The sequence below is a fragment of the Pelmatolapia mariae genome, linkage group LG2, assembly GCF_036321145.2.
Source record: "Pelmatolapia mariae isolate MD_Pm_ZW linkage group LG2, Pm_UMD_F_2, whole genome shotgun sequence".
NCBI lineage: Eukaryota > Metazoa > Chordata > Actinopteri > Cichliformes > Cichlidae > Pelmatolapia > Pelmatolapia mariae.
The window spans coordinates 28,037,699-28,064,500 of NC_086228.1; the positions used below are offsets into that span (position 1 = coordinate 28,037,699).

Here is a 26,802-nt window from a genome sequence, read left to right on the forward strand (position 1 = left end):
TGGTGTACTGCACACCACGGCTCACATTCTGCCACTCACAAGCTGTCTCATTATTGTTTCTGTTTTCTTCTGCTTTCCCACTGAAACTCACTCCTCTTGTAGTGAGCTCTGTCTTCATCTCAGAAAAGGGAAAGCTTGGTTGCATTCTATCCTCAGGGCACTTCACTGCTCTGTTTCGTTTCTCTATTGGCTGCTTCTTTATTATCCCCGAATGACTTTTCCTGTTGGGTGGATCTTCGTATCCACCCAGCGTCTCCATAGAGACTGGTGATGGCCACAAGTGGGGCTTTATGCAGTTGGCTGCAGTTATCATATGGAAATCGAGCTCCTGGGTGGAGTTAAAGTGTTAAAGCAAAAAAAGGAATTTCTTTTAGTCAGGATCTTGTCCAACACATAAAACCTTATGTTATACCTATACTTTGTTTCTTCATGTAGTTTTTCTGTTAGTGAATTTGTGAGTTTTTATTAAGATGCTTGCATGAAGACTCAAATTGAAGTTGAAAGATTGTTATTTAACACTTGGCAAAAATGTAACAAAGCATATTTTCCAAAACTGCTTCCCTTATACATACATTCACACAAGATGTATTCAGTAAATGACCATGTGACTGATCCACAGTGACAAGGGGTCATCATTTATGTAGGACTGCACAGCATTTTTCTTCCCTCATCCCACATTTGAAACTCACTAGTGCGGCACAGATGCATTCCTAAATTCTGTCTTTATCTAATGGCTGTGAAGAAAACAGGTAAGGCTGTCATCGTGGCTCGAGCACAGGTTAATATGTCACCATCTTTTGCCATGTATGTGTTGGTAACAATAAAGACTGGTAGTTTTAAAGGTCATTTGCACAGTTTTGGAGTTTCCCACTGGGGAAAATATGACAGGAAGTTCACTGTATGTAGCGTCATGCATGTAGTTTCATTGATGAGATGCTTGTGAAGATGTGGTGAGGTTTGAATGCATTCATGCTGAAATAATTAGATTGTTTGTTGGTATCAGGTTCCCTACATACACGTCAGTTAAATCCATGGGCTTCCATTTAAAAGCTGCAGGGTATACTACAAGTTATTAATATCGACAAGCTAAGTCCAGTACTAAACCAGACTTCTCTAAAATGGGCAAGCTGCGATTGGAGTCACTCATACCTTCATTTTACATATTTAACTGGGCCACAAGTCAAGATTGCCACTTTACATGTTAAAAGTCAAAGTGGATCTCCAAAGTCCTCAGGAATGAGAGCACTGCTCATTTTTTTCCAGGTTGTTTTCATTCTAGCTGTGTGATCAAGGACCAATTTACACCTACAACCCCAGGGGACTGCAACTAACTACCTGACAGGACAGAAATTCAGCAGCCCTCCAGAGCCCGAGGACCAGATTTGAGGATCACCAGTCTAAAGCCTGCCTATGTAATTGGCAGACACATTGTAATAAGTAGGGATCATCTCTCCCTAATCTGTCACAGCCCACCACTTCCACTCACGCTCTCTTTCATGCTTGGCTGCCACTGTACCAACCAGCTTGTCGAGCCTCGAGACAGATCAGACCCCTTCATGCCCTCCAGTGGAGCTATCTTGGCCCATTCAATTCCATGTGATAACCAGCACTGCTATTCCAAATTTGCACATTTCTGTCAGCGCCCTCTCCCTGATGGCACGTATTTTGCTGCATGCAGCCTTCTGCAAATAATATTAACAGGTAACAAAAAGTGGCTGCACTGGCTTCATTCCAGGGAGTAGTGATAAAACGAATTGAAACTGTTTGTCAAGAAGTCAGAAGACACATGCAAACCACTATAATAGGAGTTTCATATTACCCTCAAACAAATAAATGTATTTATGGTTTCTAATTCATTTTTCTTATCTGATACTAGGCCCTGTATAATTCAAAACCAAACCCCACCTTGTCCAGCAGGAGCTGTGATGCTGCTGTCACTTTGAAACAAATTACATTATTTTCCATGCAGCACAAATGTGACGTGAATTTGTAAAAAGAAGACTGTGTGTGACACTAGTGCCCTCTTGTGGTTTGCTCCCAGTTTTTACTTGCATCACACATTTCCACTGATGACATAGGAGGTTCTCAATTTAAGGCGTTGAACACATAACTGAGTCCGGCCATAGACATGTTGCTTTTTTTTAAATATATCATTCACTATTTTTTCACTCTCATAAAAGAAAACAGTCTTTTACAGCAACCTTTTAATTATCATCACTATGACATGTTTTTTTCTTGGGTAAATGTTACAGTTGCATAAAGATTGTGGTTAATATGGTCGAAATATAGAGTTTGCATAAGAAAGGCACTTTATGACAAAAAAAAATCAACATTTTCTCCTGTTCCTGTGTGCTTTGTGTAGTTCGTTTCTTGTCATAACTGAGTTTTGGATGGAAAGCCTCCTTGTTTTGAATTATTATATAAAAAAACTTTGGGTTACGCTGTAGAAGAAAGGCACGGTGTTTAAATATTTTACATAATTTTTGTAGTTTCTCAGGACAATCTCGCACCTCTCCCTTTGTAGTAAATGAGCTAGTAAGACTTTAGTACTGGCATCATCATTGTTGTATATTTTCCCATTAGAATATCTCCACATATTTGGCGTCTTCCCTCACCAGCGGTTACTCTGAGCTGCAGCTTCCACATCCATGATTCGTGGAAGTCTACCACTAGCACCACCTTCCAGGTAGCCAGGCTTCACAGCAGGTGTATCCGAGAGCCTCCTCTTGCTTTTGTTCAGTTCTGTATCAGAGGAAAAATAATCAATTTTACAAGAGGAGATGAGCACAGCATACTGCCAAAACAGAGAGAGAAGCGGATACGGTATAAATCCCGGCTGAGGCTTCAGAGATTCACCTGAGATTGCTAATAACATCTTGCGCCTGGCTCCAAAGGTAGATACACCCACTTCCTTCAGATCTTCATCAGACAGCGTGAGGAATGTCTGATAGTCGATCTAGAGGAGTGCAGACCGAAGTTGCATCATGATGCTCATTTATAATGCATTAACTCTTTCGGCTTGTGTTTGCAAGCTGAATGAAAAAAAAAAAAAGTGATTTCACAAAATGATCAAGTGCGACTCTCTGTGTGAGTTTACCTCTTGCTGTTCAAACACATCGATGTATTTGAGCAGGCCCAGTTGGCCGAGCAGCTCAGGCAGGTCATCTGTCAAGTGGGGGCTGGGGCTCCGCTGACTGCAGGTCGACCCCCTCCTCTGTGAGCACACACTTTCGAAGTAGCTGCTGCCGTTGCTCGCAAAGCTCTCCGCTGAACACCAGAGGTCAAAGTTTAGAGGAAAAGGTTAAACGTAGCAGGGAGCAGGCGATCTCTGTTTAGCTGAGTGCACAGAGGTCAGACTTACAGGGCTTGTCGCTTCTGGTGCGGTTCATTGAGGAGGCAAATGCAGGAAAAGAGGATGATGAGGAGAAAGTAGTCAGAGGTGAGGATGGGGAAGATGAGGATGAGGACGAAGAGGAAGAGATGGGCTGGGATGAAGATGTGGATCCACGTCTGTCCCTCCAGTTCTCAGAGTCGCTTCCATTAGCCACCTTTCCTGTCTGAGCAGCCCAAGACTAGAAGGAGATAGTAACAGCATTAAAGTGGACCTATTTTTGCTCTTGGACTCTATTAACTTTGCATGATGCAAGGTTAAAGATATTCCTTATTTATCTTTTACTGGGTCTTTGTGCATCCCCTCCGTTCATCCACTGTCTGTTTTTTTTTCTTTTTCTTGTATTGCTCTGACACTTTGTCTGACAGGTTTGAAAACGAGGTGGATGTTGCTGCTGTTCTTGTATCCAAACTGAAAATATGGGAATCTATAATAAGTGCCCTTATACAGGCTAATGTTGCTTTCTTCTGACAGCGTTTTGCACAATAGCATCATCGTGTAATTTTGCCACCATGCCCTACTGTCATCTCTCCCCTGTCTCTGTCCCAGAGACAAATAGCTGCAAGTGGCCATAAACTTTCTAATGCCTGTAGATCCAAGGATTTAGCCAAATCCATTTAGCGTGTCTCTAAACCAGCTTATTTGCCACTGTGGGCTGATCTGTGACAGTAAAAGTCCTTCACTCAAATTTATCAATGCAGCGGGCATAGCAAATACTTCCTCCCAGTTGCCTGGGTCTCAGAGGAAAATTGAACTCATTGGAGAAATGCCTCTTGCTTTCATTATCCTAAGTGAGTCTGCTTCTACATCAATGGCCAGTGGGCAGTCAGGGAGCAGCTATTCAAAAGGCTTTAAAAGAGCAGGGGAGATGAGCTGAACCAGCTCAGGTAAACAGGTTGCCAAGGAGTGCCTGTGTTGACCACACCGATGGTATCAGACGCCAGGTAATTGAGCGTACAAATTGGCAGTGCTTACCACACAGTGAGATAAATGCTCGAGACTGTTAGGGGGCAATACCAATAAATGAGACTGTGTTAGAGGGCCACCGTGGCAGCGCTTGTTTCACTGCACTGCAGTAAAAGCTTCAACTGAATTCAGTCCAGCAAAAGTATCTGTACCTATAAATCATGAACTCTACCTATAACTTTGAACGAAAACTCAAAATGTTAATCTGTGAGACCATTTTTTCAGCTTTTAAGTAAGCAGTAGGCTTATCTGTACCTGTTGCTGGTTATTACCGGTGCTCAGGTAGGGTTTGTAGTTGCGTCTGCTGATGTTGCGAAGCTCTTTTACGGCCTCGGCTGGCATAGACTTGGAGAAGCCAAGGCCACTCCACGTGTCTGTGGGCGTGCGGACCTCTGTGACTATAGGCTTCCTCTGCATGGCTAACATAAAAACACATAAACACAGAGTTAGAAAATGTGACTTTGGGACCAACTGGTATCAAAAGCATTACCGTCTGTGATGTTGTCTGAAATCTGATTGCCAGCTTTCACATAAATGCAGCACGTTGCATGTTCAATGCGGAAAGTCTGACTGTAGTAGTGCTGTGGCAAAAGAAGTGAATAAGGAAACACTTTCAGAAAGCTTTACAGCTTTAAATTCACATAAATGGATTTTGCAGCAAGCATCAATACTCATATCCGCAGTCTGTCTATCATAAAAATGCTTTGCAGGTTTTCCACGTCTTCTTTGGTACTCTGATGTGAGCGGGCTGGGTTCATGTGTTAAATAATGAATCGCGAACAGTGTTACTTCCTTTGCCAGCATGTGGCATACTTAATAAAACTCTGAGCGCTAAGACTTAGACTGGCATACGCACTCAATCGACAAACAAGTGACCCAGGGCCTCTTCCATGTGTGAATGTGTGATAAAAACTGCAACAGTACTCCATAAAGAGTGCAATATCAACAGGATTATTACTGGTAGGTTTTCATTCGGGTGTCTTTGTGTGTATTTGTGGCGTAAATGTCCCATTCATATCCTGGCATACGGGTGTCTTAATGGCTTTGAGGCAGATGGCCCATTCAAACTGCTAATTCATAATCCCATAAAGGAACACTGAGGGAATTTGGTACCATTTGGCTGCAGATCTCTTCAGTATCTCTCATTCTGCGTGAGGGATGCTACGTGTGTGTCCACGCACGCTTGTGTATGAGAGCGCACGCACCATTCCTGGATGCATGTGTGCGCGGGTTGTCTGCATTGTGTATCTACCCCTGGTGAATTAAGTGGGAGTGCCAGTGCTACTCTATTATAACTTTGGCACACTGCAGCCCATAAACAGGCCCCCTTCATCAGTTGTCTTGGCAGTGAGCACTGCGGAAATGGGACCCCTTTATCAAATCCCTACTTCTGCTTGGGATATTAATGTGTTTCCCCTATAGCATGCTTGAATAAACTTAAAAGCCTACTTCATCTGGCTTAATCCACTGACATTAAGTATTTTTCCAGCAATGATGTGAGCAAAACATGTGATTGTTAACAGCAAAACTAAATTATTCCTGCTCCTGTTCAGCTCCAAAAACAAAACAAAAAAGCGTGCTGATGAGCAAAACAACAATATACTTCACCAAAATCTATTTTCGTGCAACTATCTGCAGAACAGCAACTGTGAATCAATAAAAAAGAAGGAATGCTTGCTTAGCAGTGCTAATCATTGTTGCAGAACATTTCTGAAACCGCAGCACGACAGGAAGAAATATTAAACATTCAGGAGAACTAACCTCTGGTTGCCAGCAGTTTCTTCTTTTCGTAGTCATAATCCTACAAAGTACAAACAGGAAATGGAGTAGGTAAATAATGCATGAAATTGAATTTTTTTTCTTTGGTTACTGAGAGATAGGAGGATAGCGGGAACCTAATTTACAGCAGGAACAAACACTTGCATAAGAAAACACGTCCTGCTGCCATGGCAGTAAACTTGTTAATCCTTCTTTGCATAACCTTTGCGTATGTGAGATGTGGGACAAAATAAGAGGGGAGACAAACAAAGAGAGAACTCAATTTTCAAAATCAAACTGCAAATCGATAGATTATAGACAGTGACAAAGAAAATGATCTTCCCGTTTTCAGTTTAACGTGACATTTTCAGCGTTCGCTCATCCACTGTCCTACAGAGATGTGATTATCTGTCCACTGAGCATTATCCGTGACCAAAATGTCTGCCACAGACTCTGTGCATAACTTCGTGAAGAAACAAGCAAAGCAGAGACCTGCAGCTCCTGTTTTTCTCACCTCAGCCTTGAATGAGTCAGCGCGAACATTTTGAGCCAGAGTCACATCTCTCCTCAGGCTGTTCCTCCGCTCACTCCTCCCCCCCTCAGTGTCTGCGTTCAGCAATCTGGCACAGTCAGGAGGAACACACACACGCACGCGCGCGCACACAGATGGTAAAGCAAGGTTAGGTGAAACTGTGATGGCTCTGTGCAATCTTTGAGTTCTTATTAACTCTTGTCTTTCACCTGGCTGCAGCAGTTCTACGGGAGGATTTCAAAGTGTCATCGTGCAGTTTAAATATAGAGTGTGTTAAATGTGAGCTGCATCATTAAAACTGCACGCTCTGTAGAGCTGATTTATATCAAAACAAACAGAAACCAAAGTAGAGCAAGTATAAACAACAACAAAAGAATTTTCCAGAAGTTAAGACTTTAAAGATTATGAAGAGTCATCAGAGAGTAGGTGTGCGTACCTGCAAAACGCTCACCTGTATGTTAACACCTGCCCTGTTGAATGGCGCCTGCCCTGGCTGAAAACCTTGGCAATTTCAGGACCCTGAAGGCTCCCCCTCCGACCATTCAGTCCGATCCTGCTGATGCTGCTCTTCAAAGCGTCACACGTCTCAGACGATGACATCGCCACACCCTCAGAGCTCTCATGCTGACCAAACTGGTCCTCATTTTCCAGAATCTGAAAAAAAGAATTGGAAATTTTCAGAAGAATTTCACATTGTGTTTTGTCATTTTGAACATTAACAGTGAAACACCTTCTCCAGAGGTCGACCATCTGTTCCCATCGGCCCTGCCCTACCCTCCTCAGTGGGAGAGGTGAGGCCTGGTGGAGGTGAGGGGCGTGGCTTTGTACCGTTCGGCATCTCTGTAGCAGGAACAGGCACGGGGCCTGATCAGCAAGAAGAAGGATGATATGAATGAATCAGTATGAAGCAGAAAACTTTAAAAAAGAATTATTCTGATTGCAAAAACAAATCACATGTGTTAATGCTCTTACCCTGTTCAGACAGGCGAAGCTGCTGCAGCAACATATTGAGCCAGTAATTGGTCAGCCCACTGCCAGGTAGCAGAGAGCCAGGAGTCATTTCAGCTATCTTAACAGTCTCAGAGGAATCCAGCCCCAGGAGCAGACGGCGGGCCTCATAGAGGCAGGAAATATTCCTTTCCAGACCTTTCACCACAACTGACTGACAATTATAAACCAACACAGATTTTTAGATCAGTACTCAACTCAGCAGAAAACTACAGGGGAGAATATTTTGCATTCAAAATCAAAGAAATGTTTCAGGGCAAGTTTTTATCAATACAAAGCCTAAGAAATAAACAATCACAAACTCTACAGTGCAGTCCTGGATTAATGCCTGAAAAGGTGGAACTGACAGCCAATTAAACAATCAAATTAGCATTTTTTTTTTCAGTTGTGTCTCAAACAATAAGCATCAGAGCCACGAGGTAAAATGTACCTTGCTGGTCTGTTTTACTTTGGGCTTGACGCTAATGAAGACTCCAAGGTTTCGCATCATCTGAGCTAGCTTACAGGGATCAGCCTCCCCATCTTCACGCATGTCAAACATCAAACACACAGGCAGACAGTCCTATTGTGTACACAAATATGCAAACATCACACAGATTGTAAAAGTATCAAACATTAAAAGCAGCAAAGTTTTCTCAGCATTGTTTTTTAGCAGTTATGCGCACACAAAATAAACAGCCCCGCTGTACCATGAGCTGCTGCCGAGCCAGACAAACACCATCAGGGCTGCCCTGAATGAGCAGCGAGGGAGGACTCTGAGGGGCGCTGAGGTCCGGTAGGATGATCTGGGTCTGGGTCTGGTGCATAACGCTTAGGAAGTGAGCGCCATTCTGTCCCAGCAGGAATAGGTGCTGCTGGGAGGTGACGTCCAGCTGGCTACTGACAATACCGCCTGCAACCTCTGCTCCCAGCAGGAGGTCCATCAAGATGCAGGTCGCCTTCTGTGAGGTGATGGTATATATAGTCACGACATGATACTTAAACCTCATTGCCCAGTAGTCTCCTTAATCTTTAATGCTAACCTTTACAACATCTGCATTGCCCTGCATACCCCAGACGGTGCAGCAGCTTCCATAAAAGGGCGGCTGGGCTTGAGGCTGGGGTGGCATGGCCCTGAAGCTCACACTGACCCCCAGAGTCTGTACTACCTGCTGGATAAGTGGTGAACCCGGATCTGGCAGAGCCTGGGGCACAAGACTCACTGGCAGGTCAAAGGTCAAGGATAGCGGCTGGAGGTCCTGGGATAAGAAGGGTAAGTGTTCGATGAGAAGGAGACACAGAAGGGAGGGATAATGAAGAGGTGGGAGAGAAACAAAGACAGAGACAAGACAGGCAGTGCATTGACAGATATACCTGTCCTTTTTGTGTCAGCCATCCTCTTAATCACTCTATTGATCTTTCCGTCTGACAGGAGTGAAAATATTGAGTGTTGAGACAAATAAAAATCTATTCTGTGCAGTTTGCTCAAATTACACATTGACAACTCACTCTTATCCTCCTCCTGGCTTCCTCTACGCCTTCTATGGGCCCAGCGATGGAGACCTGGTAATTCATAAATAAATAACATGTAAACGAATTGGTTTTCAGTTTCCTGTCATAGTGGCAGCAGTTAGTGGAATTAAAATGCCACCTACCTGGTTGCTTTTCTCTCCAGTAGCATTGTGACGGTTAGAGTCAGGGAAATGAATATGACAGGATGTGACCTCCATCACTTTTTTGATATTCCCTCCGCCTTTTCCAATCACATGAGAATGCTCCGTATAGGCCACGTCCATTTTTAGAGTCACCTTGTTTACCTGGTTTTATTTGAGCAGATTTCAGTTCAATACTGGCCTTAACATAAAAAAAACCCATAAAACTACTTTTATTAAAAGCTTACATTCCTCTATGGATTCTTGACATTGTAAATTTAAGGCACCAGCAACCTCACCCTGGTTTCCAACACTTCTAGTATCTTCCTTTTGGCTTCCAGGACATTAGCTCTCTTCCCTTCCACCTTCACGTGTGGATCTAGGTGGAAACAATAGATGGAAAATGATAAGTCTCTGTTAACACGCACACACACACACACACACACACACACACACACACACACACACACACACACACACACACACACACACACACACACACACACAAAGCTGTGGGAAAAACACAAAACAAAGAGCACTGATTTTGGTGTGAACGGAACATGAAGAATTTGCCACCTTTCTTTGATTTGGCTCCTATCTTCAGTTTGGATGGCCATTTCACCTGAGTGTTAGTTTCTCTCATTACCTGTGAACGCACGGACAATAGAAGAAAGTGAGAAACAAAGAAGCTGCTATCACTCTATGCAGGAAAGATCGTAACAGATACAATGAGAACACACACATTCAGAGAACGCAGCACATCTTAGGATACAAAGCTGCCTCCACCTCCAATTATCACCGCCATAAAATCTGTAATCACTGAATGAAGAGCACAAGTAATAAAACTGCAGCGGGGATGTTTTCACTGGTCTAAGATAAATTCCACCACGAGGCTTTAAAACACTAGTGATTACACTGTCAGTGGTTTTTACAAAGGAAAATGGCCAAATATTATTAGTTGCTTGGTTTATGAATAAAGTGTTTGAATGTGTGTAGAGCCACTTACTCTCTCAAAAAACTCCTCTCCCGTCTCGACACCCTCATGCTTTGGAGCTGAAAGAAGAAGTAGGCATATGTAAAAACGAGGCAGATAAAGATAAAATAAACCCCTAATAAAACCCAGCAGAGAGATTTGTCAGGTTGTATTGGTCGCCTCGCAATGTTCAATATGACGCATGTGAACACAAAGTCTGCATTTCAATGTTGACTTGGCTGAAATTTGTCAAGCCAGTGGAACAAGAGGTTGCTGGGAACATAAACAATTTTAAAAGGCCATTGCTCCATGGTGACATTTACAGGGTTCAGGGGGAGCCCCAGGAATGCCTTCAACCCCCTCCTTTTATCACTACGGGTTACGCTGGCCAGAGCTGAGGAATGAGAAGAAAACAGTATGGGGTGGAGCAAAAGGTGGTGGTTAGGAAAGGCAGCCACAAATTAGCCTGGAGACAACTAATCACATCAATGGCATTTGCTGACGCAAATACCTCCCACTTTACCCAAACAAAAAGAAAAAAAAATTAAAGTACAAAACAAAGGGGAGGGAGGGGGGGTGTACAAAAATCAGTGTGAAGGCCTGAATGCGGTGTGACAGATTATTACCTAAAGGGTTGAGATGGGATGTTTACTGCCTGATTGAGGCTGCTCAAACAGCAGTAAAAGCAGAAGTCCCAGCTGCGCGCACATTAAAAACCAAGCCGCAGTTATCAGAGCTGAAGCACTTTCCCATCAAGCGCAAACATCAGCTTGTGTCTACAGCGGTGGCACGCTGTCAGAAAGAGTTTCCCCGGCGACACAGGGGAGGCATTTGTCATAAACCCGCCAAGCAGCTATAACTAACAGAGGCAGTTACCTCTGCTTCACAGACGGGAATGATAATAGCCAAAAGGACCTGCGAATGCATAAGCAATTGCAGGTCATAAATCACAATAATGCAGCAACAGGGGTTTAGTGGATGGCATTTACTGATGGCGACAACAAGGGCACAGGCGGCTGGAGGCCCCCACAGGCGCGTGGGGTCAGGTAGATAACAAGGTCAATGAGCAGCACAGGATAGGATAGGTATCAAAATAACACAACATTCAGATGTTGTAGAGTTCAAGGCAGACTGTGACAATGAAGTCGATAAGAAAGCCCTGAAGTTCAGACACATAGCACTGACAGTTCCATCCATAAAAATTGATAATCCCATTTAACTCACCATACAACATGGTCTCCAGCTTCTTCCTATCGATCCTGAACCTCTCCTCCACCCACTCTGGGTCCAAACTCTTCCCTTTTGTATTCTCCTGCTCCAAATCACAGCTTCTTTCCACTTCTTCATGTTCCTCATCCTCTTTTTCCTCTCTGTCACACTGGGTCTCGCCCAGCTCAGCTTCTGCCTCTGAGTTGGGTTTTAGGCTGTCTTCCAAGTCAGGCTGATGGGGTGCTACAGTGGTCGGGACTGGAGAGCTTTCCTCTGTGGTAGTGGTGGCCATAGCAGGACTGAGCCCTTGTCAGTGGTTTTGTGTGTGTGTGTGTGTGTGTGTGTTTCTGAGGAGTATGTGTGCATGTGTGTGACCAAGGAGACCAACAGGGACAGAAAAAAGGGAGAGAGGGGCAAGAAACACCCCCTGTGTCTTTTTTTTTTTTTTAAACATCCCCCGCCCCCTTCACTTAGTTTGGTACACAAATCTAACTCTTTCTCTGCCCGTTCAAGCTTTAGGAGCCTTGAAGGACTTGCCTCTTTGGCTTTCATTGCACAGATGGATAAAAGTAGCTTCTTTGCACCAGCACACAGTGTCTGCTCTATCGTAGTGACTGCAGAAAGGCTAAGACAATACAACTTCAAGTAAGGCTCACTTTTCTCAGAACAAATCCTCAGTAATCCTCACTTCAGTGTCCACAGATTATCTGGATTGATAGTCAAGGTCCGATGATAAGTCAGGACACAAAATTCACTCACACAGACACACACGCACACGCACACATCCTGACATCCAGCTTCACATCAACACACACAGCTAACAAAATAAACAGGTCATCCAGCCACCTCAGAACATGTCTGCACTCCCTCCCCGTCCTCTAAATGAGACACAGAGGGCTTCAGATTCCAGAGGTCGGGGTGAAAGCGATCAGAGGGGTGTAATGCAGCGGTTTTTCAAAAAAAGCTTTCAATTCCTGTCTGTACTAGAAAAAGTGCTACTATCTATAACTCTACCAACAGAATACTGTAAAATATGAAAACATATATATACTGTATCAAAGTATGATCACATTGTTAGTGTCAGTAGTGTCATTTACTGTTCCAGGTAACATATTTCTAACTACTTCATATGTATCTCTCAGATCCTGTATCAGGTTTTTGTTGGATTTTTATCCTATTTTCCTTCAGATACTTTTCCCTAATTTCTTTTGAGGACATATTGCATAGCATGCCAAAATATGGCAAAATTTTAGTTAACAGCTCTCTGGGAATCACCTTGCTGGTGTAAAATTACTGATTTATGCTTGTCAAATGGTATTATCTTTGATCTTTATCAAAGATTAACCTAAAGATATGGGAACAAATTATGGGATTTTGTGACAAACCTAAAGATACAGTTTTAAAAAAAAGGATCATTGCTAATCTGTCTGTTATGTAAAGAAACAATCTTTGTTCATTTTTTGGTTAGGTACCTTTTTCATGCTCGGATGACTCAAAGGTCTGTGTTAAGTAGCTTAACAATTGGGATCAGGCAGAAAATGAAGGAAAAGCAGCCAATGTTCAAAGAATAACTTTGAAAGACCTTCAAACACCTGGAAAAAAAATGAAATCTGGCTCACTAGAAGCAAAATATGAAGAAATGAGGGAGTGGGTCAAAACCTTTTACACAGTGCTGTATTTTGTTTATTAGCTACTCATACGAGTCGGATTCTGATTAGTCTTTGAACCACTGCAAATACTTAGGACTGTTGTAACACAAAGCATGAATCTCTAAAAATAAATGTAGCTATCAGATAACAGTGGTGAAGCAAGTTTCTGCTGTCATAAACTGTTTAAAATGGACAAAATAAAAGAGCAAATGAGATTTCTGAATTTGTTTAGCACTTATTATTAAGTCCCCTCACTGCTTTAAATGTCTCACATTTGAGAGCTGAAGTGCAGATTGTATTATGAGCAAAAACAAACTGCTCAATTAGTCAGCACTTGTGGGACTGTGCTTCCAGCTCACCCTGATGTTTTTCCATATTGCCTAGACAAATCTGGCCCCAGGCGAAGCAGCAAACACTATCTGGCTGTGCAGCGATCTTACTAACGTTACAAACTACTTCAGGCTAGACTTATTTGCCTGAGGAGGATCGTAAATGAAAGACATGATGACTTTGTCACCATGGCAACTGGTCAGGGAGTGAGTTATTCTAAGATTAATCTGTCTTTACAATTGCAGACCTCTTACCTCCCGCCCCTTGTTTAGACCCATCTGACGGGAAGGATGTGGGTTTCCAGTAAAGCACAGGGGTGTGCGTCACCGTTTGATCAACATGGAGGGCAGAGAAGGCCAAACGCTCCTGCAGAGTGACTGATGAGGATGAGCTCTGGATGGTTGCTTAGATCAGCCCCTCAATTCATCAATGATTCAGATCAGAAGCATCTTATTCTCCTTATTCATGAGACCACCTTACCAAGAGGGCACTCTGATCCTTGGAAATCTTAACCGGGTCTTACGAGTGCTGATGTGTGTGAGAGAAGTGCTATGGATGCAAAAATAATAATAACATAAAAAGGCCCATAGTGCAGTTAATCCTTAATCAGATACTATCAGTTATGCAGGGACTTCATTAAAAAGTCAGTTTTTGCTTTCCTAATGAGCAGACTCTTTAAAAAACCTGTAATTTTTAGAATTATTTAAAAAATGTTTAAGCCCTGCTGCAATATTAAACTAATAAATTGTGAAGTATGGACTGTATCACATGCATTCGCTTATTTATTCAGTCAATATCTCAACGTGTGCCCTCTTATTTAAAAGTCAAGCAGTGTGTTGCTGTGGATGCAATATGAAATATAGCTCACACTTTTGCCAGTGTACTGCAAAGATAATAGTCTTTCTACAAAGTCTTGTTGCCACTGAACCTTAAGATTAAAGAAAACTTTACCAAGAACTGTGACATTATGGGGGGTGTCTTTCAATTGAGTTTTTGTTGTTGGTTGTGTTTTGATCTCCTAGTGTACATATGCTCCCCCCGTGTCCTCTCTGGTCTGTCAGTTAACTTCACAACTCATTGGAGGCGTTTTAATTAAAGTTGTGGTAAATGATTAACTCATTTACTCACTGATGGCTGGATTCTGCAGTAGCATTTCTTCTTCTGTCTCTTGAATGGTGTTATGATCTGCCACAAGAAAAGCATTAGTGTTATCTGTTGTGAATGTCTGCATGGCTTATTGATGCAAGCACCAGGTGCACCAGCACCATCTCAAATCTAAAGCTAAATAAAGCAGAACAGATCTAGATCTGTTCAGATTACTGCTCGTAGTCTGAGCCTTCTTTGCTTACCCACAATGTCAAAACATGTTTTTCATTGTATTCAGTGAGGATATATTAAGATTGCTATAATATACCATCAAGCATTGCACTGTACACAGGACTTCTAGCCACAGCTCGCTTGCAGATCTTGATCATAGTTAGGCTTTAAAGTCATGACATATCAATAAAAATATGGAAAAAAAATGTAACAGAAAGAAAAAAAGACAAAACAAAAATGATTATAACAATAGAAACAACAGTAACTAGTATCGATAAATGATAAACCTTTATAAACATCTGTTAAGAGCAACAGAAGATCATTTTCAGTGGTCACAGATTTGCATTTGTTTAAGTAATAATTTTGCCTTGGCATTAAACATTTTAAAATCAGTTAATGTAATTCAATTTTATCTTCATGTATCCCGAGATAAAAAGTGCCGGTTGTTTGTGGAACGACAAGAGAAATAAAGAGATGGTCCATACTAAGACACATAGAACAGCAATGCATAGAAAAATCCAGTATATTCACATGGTGTAAGAGAAGAACAATAATATGGCCTCATACAAATCTGCAGTCTTCACGTAGTACCTAGGAGATGTCCAGTAATAATAATAATAATAATATCAGTGCACAGTTCCTGCAATACAAAAAACTGTGGGTGACTCAGTTCATGAAAACAAAAAATATATATATTGTTTTTCTCTTCACAAAATGAAATAAATTATCACATGACAATTAACTTCTCAAATTTCCAGAAACCTAAGCGTCTGAAAGTGTGATACCCTCATACACCGCAAGTAGGTGCTGTGAAGATGCAACTGCAGATGCATCGATTGCGTAAACCCCGCCACCCTCCACTTCCGGGTCGGTATTTTTACGGCATAACTCGTGACAGGTTTTTATTTACCACCAGTGCTGGAAGAAATCCGTTTGCGGTATGGAGCCGTACGGACCCCAGATAACTTAAACAGGCCAGTGCGGACATAACCTTTCATTTAAAGGAGCCGTTAGAGACAAACCATGTGGAGGCTCCACGGTTTTGTTGGAAGAGGTGAGAGAAAAGTCGAGAACGCCCCTTTTTTTCTTTTCTCTTTCTACACTGAAGTTAATTATTATCAACATTTCAGAGTTTACCACGCGTTTATTAACAGAAAACTGAGGTTATTGAAGTTACTAATCTGTTGTACGGAGCTAAAAGCTAGGGTTAGCTCCTGTTGCAAAACTTGCTAATCCATTCATTGTCAATGGTATGGAGACTTACTCAGAGTTCACATATATCAACACTACCTGTCGTGTGTGCCACACGCCAACACATCTGGATTCCCGTCTGGGTTGCACTGCCCACGTCTTAGTTTGCTTTAATTTTCCAAAATTAGCTCATTATCGGATCTAGATCTTCAGAAAAAGGTTTCAGAATAATTATTAAAGGCAATGTCGGTTCTTTAGAAATGCGTTGTTGTTATTGTGGTTTCAGTGCATAGCGGTCCAGCTGCGGTGCAAAATGATCTCTGTCTCTCAATGCTTATAAACAACTGAAGTAATTAGGCTGTGATAAGTAAGTTACAGAGAATGCTTTGTAGTTCTGAGGAGACTGTCTCCTAATTACATTGTCTAACTTTCTGCTCAGTTCTGCATCGATATCATGGCAACAGCACCCTGCGACTGTCCCAAAACCACCATGTGGAGGACGAGGTCATCAACAGCTCAGCTGTCCTCTCCACCTCTCGACACTCCCCTGACAACAGGTACTCCTCCTCTCCACGCCTCTATTCTTCTTTTACCTGTTCACTTTAGCCGTGGAAAATGACAATGGAAGACTAGAAAGTAAGGGGAAAGAAATATACAAGGCGAGCTTTGAGCATCTCCCTTTGAAGTCCAAACTTTATTGCCCTCAAAATGCAGGCCGTATCATCAGGTGACGAAAAAGAACCTTTGAAATGGGGTAAAACCTCAGACTCTGCCCTCATTGCTGTCCTTTCCTGTTTCTTTAGCCCCACTTTGAACCTATTTTGCCCTTGCTGCTGCCCTTTCAGGTGGTTGCATCATCCAGAAGCATCTGCTTTGTGTGTGTGTGGGTGTGTGTTGGTGTTTGAACAGTGCAAGTCAAGGGAACAGAAACAAAGCCGCCTGCGTTAAAAACAGAATTCATGCAGTGCCTTAATACAGTAGACTGGAAATACAGACATGTGGAAAAGAAAGTTTTCACAGGATTTTGTGCAGTCCTGTGGAAAAAAACTGCTTAACTGCTTCTGTGGCGGGATCGTGGGAGACTTGTGCATAAATCAATGCAGTGAACTGTAGAAGTAGAAGGAGGAAGAAGAGTGGGCCATAATTCCTCCACAAAGATGTGAGAGACTGATAAAGTCATACAGAAAACAATTCAAGTTACGGCTGCTAAAGGTGGTTGTACTAGCTGTTGAAAGGGTGTACTTATATTTTGACCAGACTGCTGCACAGAATCCTGTGCACATCTTCTTTTTCTCATTACTCTCTGCTTTGTTTATTGCAGATCTCAGGAAGAGGAGGATGGAGAGAGGAGGAGGAAGCAGAGGACCTTTCAGTCCAAGTGTGCTGAGTTTCCACGTTACACGGCTCTGGATGCTGTGGGATGGGTAAGTCATGTGTTGTTGCATTTAAAATACAAACATGTAACCAAACATATTTATTAGCATGTCCTGCATCACTTTTCCTGTGTCATTAACTTTATCAGGAATTACCTTCATGTTCTAATAAGAAAGTTGTCAGGACACATGTGAGGGCTGCTATTAATTTAATATATTCAGATGGTAACATTCCTGAAGACAAAAGCCACTAAAACGACTGCTAAACATCAACATCATCAACACCGGAGCTGCACACACTGCTGAAATCCACAGTATCTGCACTCAGTGTGTTCTGACTCCTTTAGCGCAGCTCAGTGGTTTCACTTTGTAACTGCTTTTTAAGATACAGCAATGGCAGACATCAGTGGGCCAGCAGGTCAGACCCCGCTGTTTACCCCAGAGGACATTTTGCTCTCATGTTGCTGCAAGCAAAACAATAGCTGCACTATGCTTTTATCATAAGACTGATGTCCACTGTCTCTGAAATGTTCATGTTTTATACACATGGACCGATTACTCATGAGTTTTAGCTAAAATAGAAACGTCTCTGTCACACTTGGTTGGCCGTTCCAGGCGAGGGTGCACTACCCCAACATCTGATGTTCTCATTTGTTTGTCTGCAGGGTGCAGCAGCAGTTCTGTTCATGCAGCTCTGCAGGAGGATTCACTCCCAGTTCTCCTCAAGCACAGAGCCCAGTTCAAGCCCCGGAGCCCTGTCAGCACCCTCCACTCTACACAAGTGTGGCTATCACATCCTACTAGAGATCTGTGAGTTCTTCTGCATTGTTGTAGCTGTGGAGTAGATGCACACGAGGAAGATCCCTTGGCAAAATAGTTTCATACAGTGGACATGTAACCGTTTCCACAAAAAAACCCACTTCTATCTTTTAACCTGTGTCCTGGCTATTTTGTTGCTTTCTCTCTTTTTGTGCAGTATCAAGACATGATGTCCTGCCCAGAGGAAGGAATGTGCTGTGTCTGCAGGGGGTGCTAGAGAGACAGAACCAAGATCAGTCCCCAACTCAGAGCAGTGACAGTGACAGCAGCAGCAGCAGCACACAGAACCATCTGACTGCCATCTCTGACCACCAGAGGGAACTCCTGATCCAGGATGCACTTATACCAGGTTGGTTCTGTGCTTGTCATAGTTTAAAGATTTCTTAAAAGTATCTTTTTAAAAAAACAACAACATTTTATTAATTTATATTTTATGAAATAGAAAAAGTATTTCCTCCTTGACTTGTAGAGGATGAACTCCTGTCAGCTTCCTGTCCGCTGCAGGATGATGCCAGCCAAGACAAGGCAGAGAAATCCGACACCAGTGATGAGGTGAGTCTTCATCATTTAGTTTGTCAACTTTAAAGAAAGGGTTTTTTTGTACTTTCAAAAAACAGACTTGACCTTTTGTCTTATCTTTATTATTCTGTTTTTATCCTCTTTAACGTTTCCAGGAAATGTTGTCTGATGAAGAGAGGCTGGCAGCAGCAGCACTGAACCTCAGACGTGTGGAAGACGTCTGCGTTCCTGTTGTCCTCAACATAATTGGTAATTATTTATCAGCGCACTTAAAAAAAACCATACAAATCAGATAAACTTAACACATACTGCTGTTGGAGTCAAATGAAACGGCCTTTGCACGGTGATTGTTTTCCTCCTGTATGTTCCCTTGTTTCCTGTTCTATATCTCCTCGTGTACAACAGGTCTAGAAAATGCCAAGAGGGAAAACCACCAGGAAGCTTTCACCTGTTTTCTCGCTGCAGCTCAGCAGGGCTACAGCAAAGCCCAGTTTAATGTGGCGGTGTGCTATGAGAAAGGTAGAGGAGTGAGCAAGAACAAGGAGAAGGTGAGACCCCAGCCATCACTCTTGTAGTAAACAGTTTTGCTTTTGTGGACCATGTAAATGTATAAAATTAAGCATGAATTGTTTACTTCTGATATTTAATTTCCTAATTGCATTATTGTAATGTCTCCTGTGATTTCTCTTTAAGGCTCTGCACTATTATAGGCAGGCAGCTGCGAGTGGCCACAGGCAAGCTCAGTACCGCTGTGCAAAGCTGCTCCTGACCAGCAGAGGGCACCAGAGTCCAGAGGAGCTGAGCACAGCCATCGACCTTCTGGAACAAGCTGCTGCAGCTGGGCTGACCAAGGTAGAAGTCATGATCGGTTTCTCCCAGAGAACCATTGCAACTCTAGTACATTTATATATTATATTGTATATATATATTAATTTGGGAAAAAAACAAACAACAAAACTTGAAAACATTTTCAATACAGAAGAATTCAGCATGTTGCATTTGGAAAAGTACCCACTTACATTTGAAAAATGTAGAAATCAAATAGCTGATCATGTAAATACAATTTTTCATTCATATTTTTTTCCCTGGAACAAAACTTCTCTGAGAAAGTAAAGCATTTGTTAACAGGCTGATATTGATACCTCTGCAGGCTCTCTCCACCTCTGTTATCTGAGCACTGACAGATAATATTCCTTTTTTTCTTACATTGCAAGATTTTTGCCTTTTAAAATTAAATAAGCTGAAAGCATCAAACAACTGGCTCAAACTCCACCTGGAGTCTTTTTTCCTTCTATCTTTAAGCATCTCTTAATTGTTATTCAAGCACATTCACTGCTATCAGCATGTATCAGGGTTTTTTGTTTTTGTTTTTTTTTTGCTGATGTTGGCGCTTCCTTATTGAATTAAATCAACTTTCCATTTCTCCTCTTCAGGCTCAGCTCTGCCTGGCCTCCATCTACGCCCAGGATACAGTGAAATATGGTTGTAAGTCCATCCAGAACCTGGAGATGGCAGCAGAGAGTGGCGTGAGTGCTTCCTTTAGATGTTTCTAGACTTTAATCAATGGCTTTATCTCAGAGATCGGCTCCCTTTTTAGAGTTGATCATGCTGGAGGTTGTCGCGATATCCGATAGAAAAAGATTATCCCAACAGTCTCCTGGTTTTTGATAATTAAAAAAATCTGCAGTTACAGATGTTTTGCAACTTTCTGGTGTAGTTGTGTTAAAGATTATAATCAGTTACTGTTTTTACAATTCGTTTAGGGCTAGTTTTGCTGACTGTACATTTAAAGTTTGCCCTGGAAGGTTTAGCTACTTGAATTGCATGTTTCCTTTTGTTCTCAGGATGACACTGCTCAGCTCTTCTTGGGAAATTGCTATGAGAGCGGCTTTGTTGTGCAACAGAACTTGAGGACAGCTATCAAATTTTACAAACAAGCCGCTCGAGCGGGCAACAAGCAAGCTAAGAGATTACTGAGGCCTCCTAATGAAACCTATAGTAAGGATGCAAAAAATGTGCATTAGTGTTAGTCACTGCATTGTTGTAGTACAGTTTCAGTGAGCCAAACAACAGTGATAATACTTTTATTTTTCCTTTTCTGTCTCCAGCTGTAGCAGAAGAATCAGTGTTGCGGTCCATCCATTCAGCTCCATGTTTCTCAAAGATATTTTCTCCTCTGTCAAGCTGTGTCCCTCCCTCCACAAGTCAACCCACCGCCCTCCCTCTCCTGCCTCACTCCTGGAGCACCGGGAGCCTCAGCGGGCTCCCATCTTTGTCCTCCGTACCCCTCCATCTCCATTCTCCGAGCACTGAGAGAAGAAGCTGCCAGTGGACTGTAGGAATAGGATAAATACCGAGAGCCAGCCGCATGACAGATTGAGGAATGTATTTCAAAGTATGAATGAGTTTTCAGAAACCTGGGAAAGGTCAAAGTGTGTTCGGTGTGTGAGGTCTGAATCAGAGCGAATTGCTTTTATACTCAAAAAAGAAACAAGTGTTATTTAGTTTTTAAAAGATGTGAGTTATTTTTTTATGTCAGAAAGAGCTGTGGAGCAAAAGGTCTTGGAATCAGAGAAGAAGCCATCTGTCATTTGATTTTGTACACTACAGTTTTGTTTCTTACAAGCTTCCCTCTGCTAAGTTCTCCAGAAATGTGCCTTTTGGGTGGATCAGGTGGTTACTTGTTTCCTTCCTTGCTAATAAGGATTTAATCACACACAGAGAGGTATCTGATATCTTCTGTCTACTGCAGACAATAATGCCAACTTTAAACCTCTGAAACCGAGGAAGTGCTTCACATGAATCTTATATTTTAACCTTAAATAATATAATATAATTATGTCTTTAGGTTAAACGGTTCAGTGTGGCTTGCCGTTGTAAAAGAAAGACTGCATGCTTTGTGATAAACCAACCAAAGGGAAAATGAATGCACTGTGAGGAGGATGTTGTGTTGTCAAACGCGCACATTAAAATAAAAAAAAAAGATCCTAAAGGCTGCCTGGCTTCTTTTATCATTATTTTAATACTCACTCATCACAAAACTGGCTTCAAATTGTAGTTTTTCTTCTTTCTTTTTTTATCACAGTCAGGTGTGCTCGAGCACCAGAAGCCATGCATTTTTCCTCAGACTTCTGTATGACGTAAGAGTCGGATGATGTGTGATTCCATTACCTGAGTCGCAAAATAACACCGGTATATTGATTGCGATTGCGTCTCCTTCCGTGCACCCGAGCGTCCTGCGTTCTCGGCTCCGATTGGTCGGCTGGCTGAAGAGTTCCACAGCGCCACGCCACTCCGGGATCCTCTGGCGCAGAGAGAAAGCGCAGCTTGGCCGCCTGCGAGCAAGGAGCCGGGCTGGGAGGGTTTATGATGTGATGTGATATGATAATACGGGCGGCCGGCTGCTGTTACGGGCGGACTCGGCAGTTAAAAAGCGGCCGCTGACTTGAGCCCTGCTCACTACTGTGTTTGCGTGTCGTCGGGGGAAAGGCAAGCGCAGAAGCCCCGGAGGCTGACCGAAGCGGTGAGTGGATGTAAATAGATGCTCTCGATGGGATGCGCTCCCCTCCCAGTGCGGCGGCGGCGGCGGTGGTGCTGCTGGTGGTGATGGGGCTAGAGAGAGAGAGAGGAGGGGAGGCTGGATGCTAAAGATTCACTGCGTCTGTTCACGTATTGACAGATTATCTTCCGCAATAATGGCATTTACGGCGATCCATCCGCGCATTTCTCTAGATTTAAAGATGGGGTGCTTCCGATTTGTCAGTGAGGGGAGTTTATTAAGGAGGCAGCAAGAAGCGGGGAGCTAGAATACTCCACCCATGACATCATCGACTTTTTCAAGTTCATTTCCCCTCCTGCTTGAGCTTTCATCTGTTGCACTTGCTTCTGCGCTGAGGAAAGGAGGGCCCACCATAACAAGTTGGTTTCCCAACATATCTATACATATATATATACATATATATAGATTTAGAAATTATGTGTTAATGTCTAAAGCTATAACACACAGGAAACTGATCTTTTCCTTTTTTGATGACCTTTAGGTGAAAACACTTTTATGTAATCCCCACTACCGGCAACAAATGAGCAAATAAGAGTCATAATCTAATACTTACCTCCAAAACTAGTACTAGTATGCTTTTCCTGTCAATACCTTTTTAAAAATTTTTTAGCAGTCTCCTTTGTCATCCGTGTAAATCTGCTCATTTCCTCACTAACTTTGGTGTCACGTTCACATTTTGCATCATCACAACAGACAACGCAGCGGCAAGTATCAGCAGCATGAACAACTAGATTGAGACCCAACTGTTTAATAAGGATCCGCGTTGCTGACCAGCTGCTAACATCTTGTGCATCTCATGAATGACCTCTGCTGTTACACAGCACAACAGATTTATTGAGGACAACAGTTTCACTACCTCCCTGTGTTAACTGTGCCCTCACTGTCCAGCAAACTGCTGTGTCATCCTCCCCGCTTTATCCCTCTTATAACCATCCTTTCTCCTCCGCACACTTCACATATTCTCCTTGCTCCACTTTTATTTAAGCGGCAGAGACCTGGCTGCGCTGTTGTAGAGGAAGAGGAGAAGGAAAAGAAAAGGCCGTTATCTCTGTTTAAGATGATCCAATTTGTCTGCGGCTCATACCCGACACAAATATGGGTGAAAGGGATGATTTGGAGTTGTGTTGATTCAATCAGTGTATTTGTTAGGATTTTTATATTCAGTAGGTTGCAGCATATTTTGTTGCCATCTAATTTAAGGCTTGTATTGCTTAGATGTCCCATTTTGTGTGTTTTAGTCATATATTAGTGCGTCTGTATGTGAATCTACAGGCAACAGAATTTAGGACATAGCATTAAAATGTGACTTTAAGGATCTTTACATGACAGTAGGAAAAGAGCATTGCTTGAGACATGGCATGGCATAGTCTGCACCTGTTGACCTGACTTGATTGTGTTTATGTCTGAGTCACAGGCGTGAAGAGAGGAGTGCAGGTTCAGCACAAACTGGGTTACAGAGGCGACAACAACCACCCAGAGGGAGGAGAGAAGATAGGGGCCCCCGCATGGACAAAAGCGCACTGTCCGGGGAATCTGCTCTCTTTAACTTACCGCCTCCATCTTTTCCCAAGATCTTGTCAGGCTTTGAAATCTGCTGTGTCTGACTTTTCCATGTTTCTAAGTAGAGGTGCCAGTGATGACTCCAGCATTGTTTGAGTTGCGTGCATTTGTGAAAAGATGTTTATACATTAAGATTGCGTGTCTGGGCATGTTTTTCCCCGCCTCTATTAGTTGTTTACCAGCTTTCTGCAGGGTGGGAGCCTAATTAAATTATCTAAAAAGCCGTGTTACGTGTCACATCTTAAGAGCAGGGTGATTTTCTGTCGCCGCTGTCTTTGTTTCTATCCATCTGTCTGCATTCTGCATCACAAAGCTGATCCACCCAGAGATAAAAGAGACACGGCTAGCTAGTTAGCAGGAGTTGGCTGGCACTTCTCCTCCCCACAGACCAGCTTACCTCTCAGCTCAGGCTTTGAATGTCAGTCCTAGTTGAATACATTGAGGGTCTGACTCACTCCAGATATCATACAAATGCATTCCAGCTACATGACTTTGATGCAGTGTTTCTTTTTAACACTTCAGAAGTGACACCTTGTGTGTAAAAGGGGTGTGAGGCTGGAAGAGGATCTGCACCATCGTGCATTGATCAAAGCCTCTGAGACTGGTCAAGCCACAGGAAGAGAGATGATCAGTTGTGAGGCTGGGGAAATGTGTCAGCGTGATAATGCTGCACACTGAATGATGTCAGGGAGCAATTATTCCAAGCAAGCAACGTTAAAAAAATTAAATTATATCATGTTATATGTAAAAGTAATTATTTGGGGAAACATGCAAGCAGGAGAGTCCAGAGAAACAAGGATTTTAAAAATATAATAACCCAGTGACTAAACAATAGGCAGTTGTAGAGTAAGTGGGCGTAAAATAATCTTGCAACGAAAAAAAAACCTCTTAAAATAAAGTGAGCGAGCAGTAAGGCTTCAAGGTTGGTTGATATTTATAAATCTTTTATTTTAAAAACATATGTAAAATAAGTGTATCATAAATGTGGTTTTATGTTATGTTTTTGTCAATCCATATATTATTTGACCCAATAAACCTTTTTAAATTAGACTACATAGCTCAAAGTGCCTCATTTGGAAAGACCAAAACATCACCAAGACTTTTTAAGGTAGTATAGTCAGTGAACCCTTTTGGGGTTGGGTCGGGAAGAGCATCCGGTGTTAAAAATCTGCTGCGGCAAACATGGCAGAAGAGAAAAAAAGCTCCTCTTCATGCTTAATCAATACTGGCAAAAAAAAAAAATTACATATAAAGCTGTAGGTCAGGTTATAATGTGTTACATAACCTCTAACAGGCCATCTCTTCTCCCATCAGCTCTATCTCTGCAGTGATTTTCCAGTCAGCCATGATGTCAGTAAAAACTCCTCCCCTCTCCCGCTCCGGCTCCTCGCCCTCCACCGTTGGTCTAGCGAATCGCAGCGGGGCCTCTGCCACCCCTCCGACCTCTCTCAGCCTTCGCTCATCATACAATCAGCTGCTTGGACGAGATGTCATCAAGGAGTCCATGGAAACCGGAAGTTCGGCCACTTTGCCGAAGAGCCGCCAGAGGTACGCGATGACCAGCGTGCGCAGCGCCATGGGGATAAGTGACAACTTGGCTTTGCTGTCTAAAAACCAACCTGTAACCAGAGGACGCGGCCTTCCCACCAAGTCTTCCTCCAGCTCCGCCCTTTACTCCTCTTCTTCCTCTTCCTCGCTGTTTAATACAACTAACCCCAAACTGGCGAAGAATGGCGCCAACATGCAGAGACGAGCTGAGAGCCAGCAGCTGGAGCTCAGCAGGGCCAATACAGAGGGCAAAACTGACAACGATCTTATCAATAATCCCACTTCAGACTGGCTAGAATTTGAGAAAGATAACTCGCAGCTTCCGCCCTTTCGAAGAAGGACCAAGAGCTTCTTGGAGTACCATGGAAAGGGCTGGGATCTGGACCTAAACCAGGGAAACAAAGAGGACAAGGGGGAAAAGAAGCAGCAGCCCTCCCCAGAGAAGGAACAGGCTAGTCCTGTGAAAGAAAGGGAGAGTCAGAAGGAGGAGAAGGCCAGCAGCAAGCAAACCTGCCAGGAAGAGAAGGAGGAGGTTGAGCCGGTGGCGGAGGAGGATGAAGAAAATGATGAGCCCACACCGACACCAAGACAGCCACTGCTACCTGTGGTAGTCGAAGCCCCTCTTTCCTCCACCCCCTCTTCTTCTAGTAACAGCCCAGAGTGGGTTCCAGACAACCACAACCACCTGCAGAACCAAGTTCCAGCCCAGGTCAAAGAGGAGCTCTGCGCCCAGGTTCAAGCTAGCCCACGCAGCCCTGCAAAGCCTCCCCGAAGCACCCAGCCCCGGGTGATCAAGGTGGAGCTACACCCCAACAATGAGAACCAGTTTCTTCAGCAGTACCCACCCTCTTCACCTAAACAGGCTAGGGCTGCAGAAAAGACCACGCCTACCAGGAATCGGGTGCCCCCTCCTCAGCCTGAACCAGAAACCGGCCTTCCAAAAGTGGGCTTAAGAATGGATCTCACTCCCGAGACTCCATCAGAAGATGAAGACTCCAGTTGGACCACCCTATCTCAGGAGTCACCCTCTCCACAGACTCCAAAAGAGACAGGTTCAGTATATATATCTGTCTGTGTTTGTCTTGCCATCTGATCGTTCCCTTGAAAAATTTGCATATCTGTGTCAGCCTTTAATCATGCCTCAATTACACCCTCCTTTCATTCCTCCTCTCTCTCCATTTCTCTACCTCCTACAGACTGTCTGATCTGGAAATTTACCAAAAGCATCACATTAAGCAAGCAAGTCACTTACTCCAGTGAAATACTGCTGGAACCTTTAAGCCCCCTGTAAGCCCCATGTGGTGCAGAGCGTGATTAGGATGGGCATAATGACAGGATAGTGCAGATAGCAGTTTGCGAAAATGGAAGAGAATTTAGGAAGAAGAGAAGAGGAGGGCTGGCTGTAGTAAAATATCATTGTAGAGTATAAAGCACAAGTTCAGGGACAGGCTGACCACATCTATCTTGGC

The 26,802-nt window shown here is 43.1% G+C and overlaps 3 protein-coding genes across 4 annotated transcripts in view; 2 read left to right on the top strand and 1 right to left on the bottom strand.

The window, feature by feature from the left end:
• Positions 1–2,245: 2,245 nt before the first annotated feature.
• Positions 2,246–11,760, bottom strand: bicc2 (bicaudal C homolog 2). The gene is made up of 19 exons (XM_063498142.1): positions 11,484–11,760; positions 10,293–10,339; positions 9,863–9,932; positions 9,586–9,665; positions 9,290–9,451; positions 9,144–9,197; positions 8,678–8,893; positions 8,345–8,596; positions 8,086–8,217; positions 7,620–7,809; positions 7,378–7,511; positions 7,099–7,301; positions 6,630–6,735; positions 6,119–6,158; positions 4,613–4,776; positions 3,362–3,572; positions 3,098–3,267; positions 2,857–2,956; positions 2,246–2,742 (listed from the first exon to the last, which is right to left on the bottom strand). Exons 1-19 carry the CDS (start codon positions 11,758–11,760, stop codon positions 2,612–2,614), a joined length of 2,739 nt encoding a protein of 912 aa, XP_063354212.1. The 3' UTR covers positions 2,246–2,611.
• A 3,883-nt stretch (positions 11,761–15,643) lies between these two features.
• Positions 15,644–21,653, top strand: dele1 (DAP3 binding cell death enhancer 1). The gene is made up of 12 exons (XM_063487036.1): positions 15,644–15,818; positions 16,395–16,512; positions 17,277–17,379; positions 17,994–18,138; positions 18,305–18,496; positions 18,617–18,699; positions 18,822–18,915; positions 19,072–19,214; positions 19,360–19,518; positions 20,100–20,192; positions 20,511–20,664; positions 20,775–21,653. The coding sequence occupies exons 1-12, from the start codon at positions 15,788–15,790 to the stop codon at positions 21,014–21,016; spliced, it is 1,557 nt and encodes a 518-aa protein (XP_063343106.1). The 5' UTR covers positions 15,644–15,787; the 3' UTR covers positions 21,017–21,653.
• A 310-nt stretch (positions 21,654–21,963) lies between these two features.
• The window catches only part of LOC134644974 (amyloid beta precursor protein binding family B member 2), a 34,534-nt gene continuing 29,695 nt past the window's right edge, over positions 21,964–26,802 (top strand). Inside the window, exons 1-2 of one of the 2 annotated variants that reach the window (XM_063498189.1) lie at positions 21,964–22,189; positions 25,100–26,385. In XM_063498189.1, coding sequence (XP_063354259.1) covers positions 25,131–26,385 — 1,255 coding nt within the window. In that variant the 5' untranslated portion in view covers positions 21,964–22,189; positions 25,100–25,130. The remainder of the gene's footprint in view (positions 22,190–25,099; positions 26,386–26,802) is intronic. The other variant, XM_063498181.1, reaches the window with a different exon arrangement.

Excerpts from the sequence above, each read along its gene's own strand:
- bicc2 (XM_063498142.1), bottom strand. The coding sequence starts at position 11,760 with ATGGCCACCACTACCACAGAGGAAAGCTCTCCAGTCCCGACCACTGTA. Across the intron at positions 7,302-7,377 it reads ATGGTCGACCTCTGGAGAAG|ATTCTGGAAAATGAGGACCA; the intron begins GTGTTTCACTGT and ends TCTTTTTTTCAG. Across the intron at positions 6,736-7,098 it reads GGGCAGGTGTTAACATACAG|ATTGCTGAACGCAGACACTG; the intron begins GTGAGCGTTTTG and ends TGACTGTGCCAG.
- dele1 (XM_063487036.1), top strand. The coding sequence starts at position 15,788 with ATGTGGAGGCTCCACGGTTTTGTTGGAAGAG. Across the intron at positions 15,819-16,394 it reads CCACGGTTTTGTTGGAAGAG|TTCTGCATCGATATCATGGC; the intron begins GTGAGAGAAAAG and ends CTTTCTGCTCAG. Across the intron at positions 18,139-18,304 it reads TCACATCCTACTAGAGATCT|TATCAAGACATGATGTCCTG; the intron begins GTGAGTTCTTCT and ends CTTTTTGTGCAG.